The sequence below is a fragment of the Triticum aestivum genome, chromosome 4A (genome assembly GCF_018294505.1).
Source record: "Triticum aestivum cultivar Chinese Spring chromosome 4A, IWGSC CS RefSeq v2.1, whole genome shotgun sequence".
Lineage (NCBI taxonomy): Eukaryota > Viridiplantae > Streptophyta > Magnoliopsida > Poales > Poaceae > Triticum > Triticum aestivum.
Window position 1 is genome coordinate 113,392,982 of NC_057803.1, and position 3,806 is coordinate 113,396,787.

At 43.1% G+C, this 3,806-nt stretch overlaps 1 protein-coding gene across 1 annotated transcript; it reads left to right on the forward strand.

Annotated features, from left to right (window-relative positions):
• Positions 1-1,934: 1,934 nt before the first annotated feature.
• On the forward strand, positions 1,935-3,281 carry LOC123083751 (EH domain-containing protein 1-like). The gene is made up of 3 exons (XM_044505694.1): positions 1,935-2,078; positions 2,678-2,821; positions 2,955-3,281. Exons 1-3 carry the CDS (start codon positions 1,935-1,937, stop codon positions 3,138-3,140), a joined length of 474 nt encoding a protein of 157 aa, XP_044361629.1. The 3' UTR covers positions 3,141-3,281.
• Positions 3,282-3,806: the final 525 nt, after the last annotated feature.

Sequence of the window (3,806 nt, forward strand, 5' to 3'; positions counted from 1 at the left end):
GGACCCCCGTTCCCAGAATGCCGACAAATACCCTACTCCAGTGCGGTGGTGGTGGATTGCCTCTCGGGCTGATGATGAGCAGTACAAGGGGAAGAACAGCCTCATGAGGTTGAGGTGCTCTTGTGCTTGGTGTGCCAAGGGTTGGCCTTTTATCAGATCCTATCTCCTTCTTCCCCAATCTCTCCCCTTCTTCCCTCTCTCTCTAGGTGGTGGCTAGTCCTAGTAATATAGGCCATGGTCCTCTCCCCAAATATTAAGCGGGAATGGAGCCAACAACGGCGGCCAAATTGAAAGGGGACAGCTAGTAAAAGCTATCCTGACAAAAGGTGGTCTTCGCCTACCAAAGGTTCTGGTGACGACGTTGTCCTGGGCTCCATGGTAACCTCCGTCCTGCCGTCCTTCTGGTCTTGGTCTTGTTGCGCTGATATGGAAACCTTTGTCTGATGCCTCGGTACTCCGCGCCTGCACTTGCCTCCTTAGCACCAAAGAGGAAACAAGGACGCTACGCGCGCTGGCGCCCACCCGGTGTCGATCGTCATGGCTGACGTCACGAGAGCCTCGCGAGGTTCGCCCCGCCTTGATATCTCCGCTCCTCGCGAGGCAGCCTGGTGAGGCCGCTACCGAGGAGGTCTTGCATCGTCCGCCTCGCGAGGCTTGGCCCCATGCGAGGGTCCTGAATGCCTTGTTGATGATGATGGGCCATACAGACCTGCCAGCACAGCCACGCCATGGGCCGCAGGCAGGCTCTGGGGACCCCCATTCCCAGAACGCTGACATTTACGATTTTAAGTCTTTGAAAATGATAAAAACATTTTTTGTTGTAATTTTTGCAAACTTTGTCGGAATGGGGCAAATAATATACCATTGGATAGGTATCGAAAATGCGAAACTTTTTCGTATATAAAGTTTTCTCTAATTCCCAGTCATTTTCATGTAATTTTGAAAATGGCGAGATCATGATGTCTGCCTTCATCGTGAAAGGAAATGCACTGCGTGAAGAATCTGAACTTCTGCGGCATGTCTAGTTGAACTTCACTCTGTTTTTGGCGTGCTATTTTCTGCCCGTAACTCCCAAACCACTTACTGAAATTGTGAAAATGATATACCGATGGAAAGCTGCTGAAAACACGCAACTTTCTACTTTATTTTTGAACTTCCTGGTTTTTTAGAATCATTAATTTTTTGTGTTTTTAAACCTTCGCACATCTCTGTTATTGAAGTTTGACCTTCTTAGTTTTTCTATACTAGAAATGATTTTTTAATTCGTCATTTGAAAAGGAAAAAAAATTCAAACCGGACATCGAACCACCCCATTTTCTAAATTTGAACTTCAAGGTTTTTGTTGGATACGAGGGAAATCATTTTTTTAATAAGTGGTGAACTTCTCTATTTTTTTAATTTGGACTTTCTTAGTTTTTCAATTTTAACTTCTTCGTTTTTAGTTTTTCACAAACGGGAAAAATATTTTTTTAATTAACTTTCAGTTTCGTTATTGTTTCTATTTCAACTTCTTGTTTTTATTTTATTTAAGTGGGTTAAAATTTGAATTTTTTTCATAAATTTGTGGTGTTTGTGGTAAACTTTTCAATTGTTTTTTTTTCTTAAAGTGTTTTTTCTACATATAAACTTCGAGGAGTTGATTGTGTTAATTTTTCCAAAAAAAGTTTCGCATAAAGGAAATATATGATAGTTTTATTTGTACATGTCAATTTCGTAGACCGAACTTTCTATCATGTTACATATTCTTGAACATTTTTATTTATTATATTTAAAATTCTTTCTTTTTATACACAAAATTAAAATAAAACCACCTGTTTTTTTGCACGAACACACACAGAACACAAGCACACAGGGAGAGGAACGCATGTGATTCATTATATTTGAATTTATTTGTTAAAGAGCAGGGAAGCTTGACCCAAAAACCGAGCACGACCATGGCAGAGAAGCTCGGCCTCCTCGCGTCGTTGTGGTCGGTGACGAGTTTGTCTGAGCTCGCCACGTGCTACCGAAGTGCTCTTTGTACTGCCGTTGAAGTCCAAATCCACCTCGTCCTGAAGTGTGAACTACTATATTGTTACGTACTAGCAAACATAATCAAACAATTATTCGCCACAAGATGGTTTCTCTATAACAATGTGTGTCCTTTTTCCTCCGTCCTCTCACCATCACATTTCTTATCATATCATGTAAAGGCAAGAACAGCAGTACTTGGTTCAGAGGAAGGAGTCTGGAAGAAGAAAGGAAGCGGTTTATAGAAAAATGCATGCACTTTGGTCATGAGGCAGAGACGACCTGCGGTTCATTCTTTTCTGTACTAGCAGTAACAAGTAGCCAGCGACGGAGCTAGAGGAGGCCAGTGGCAATGGTGCACGGCCTTCTCCTCGCCTCACCGCACACCCTAATCTGCACCAATACCTACTACTGCTGCTCCTCTTGGTCAGATCGAGCATGGCCAACCTGACGATCAACAACAACAACAACAACAGGCCAGTCTAATTATGTGTGTATCGGTTTAAAATAAAGACAACAAAGAGAGATAAAATGGCTAACAATATTTTGTTTCGCCTCTTGAAAATATTTCTTCGATGTCTTTTGGAGAGTGGATTTTTTCACCCAACTCTTTTGGAGAATGGACTGCAGAATTTCAATCTGACTGGCCCACCATTTCCATGCGTAGGTCAATGAGTTTGTGAAGCGTGCTAGAGCTGCAAAGATCCATGTTTACATAATTGGCCAACTGAAGAAGGTGATGCCTGCAATGATGGGGAAAGCCAAGGCTCAACAACGACTCATTGACAACTTACAAGATGAGTTTGCAAAGGTACTTCCATACAAAACAGCGTCCCAAGATGAAACCAAATGAATTTCAGCTACGCTTGCATCTTGATTCATAAATTGCCTCTTTTCTGCACAATGTGCTCGCTCCATTAACACCTGAGATGTATTGGAAATAGGTCCAGAGGGAGTACCACCTTCCGGCGGGCGACTTCCCCGATGTGGAGCACTTCAAGCAGGTGCTGACCGGATACAACATCGACAAGTTTGACAAGATCAAGCCCAAGATGGTGCAGGACGTGGACGACATGCTTGCGCACGACATCCCGAACCTCCTCAAGAACTTCAGCAACCCTTACCAGTGAACTTGTTGCTGACCTCTCGTTAGTTGCAACTTGTTCCTTAAGTGTGGTTCGTCTACCATGACTCATGATGGAAGTAGGCAAGCGTGAGAAAGCCATGCCCTTGTGTGGCAAAAGTGCTAAACGTGTAACACAATGTTCAGAGATGTATTAGCTCTTTCGTTTTGTCTTCAGTGTTGTACTGTCGTATCCTATGCACCTTTGACAATTGTTCAGAATAGATACCTTGGTGGGAGAATTCAAGATGAATAGGAACTATAGCAGGACTTGTGTTTTTTGGGGCAATTTTGGCAGAAACATACATGGATTGGCCAGTTTCAAAATTGCAGAAATTAAGTTTAGAAGGAAGAAACATTTCCTGAAGAAATCCATGTGTGGCAGCAAAGCAGACGCTACCCGCCTGCTCCCATGTGTGGCTATGTCGGCACCCAACAATCTCATCCACACTTCCTCAAAAAAAAAAAAAAAAAAAAAAAAACAATCTCATCCACAAATCGTGCGTCGTAAAAAAATGATGCAAGCAAGATCGACTGCGCGGCATGCACCGGCAGGCCAGGCAGCAGCGTCGGCGAATATCAACATCTGAAATCTTCCCCTAAAAATATAATAGAGTTTACAACAATGTTCTTATCTGGACGATGCTTGCACACCAATCTGGACTGCATCGGG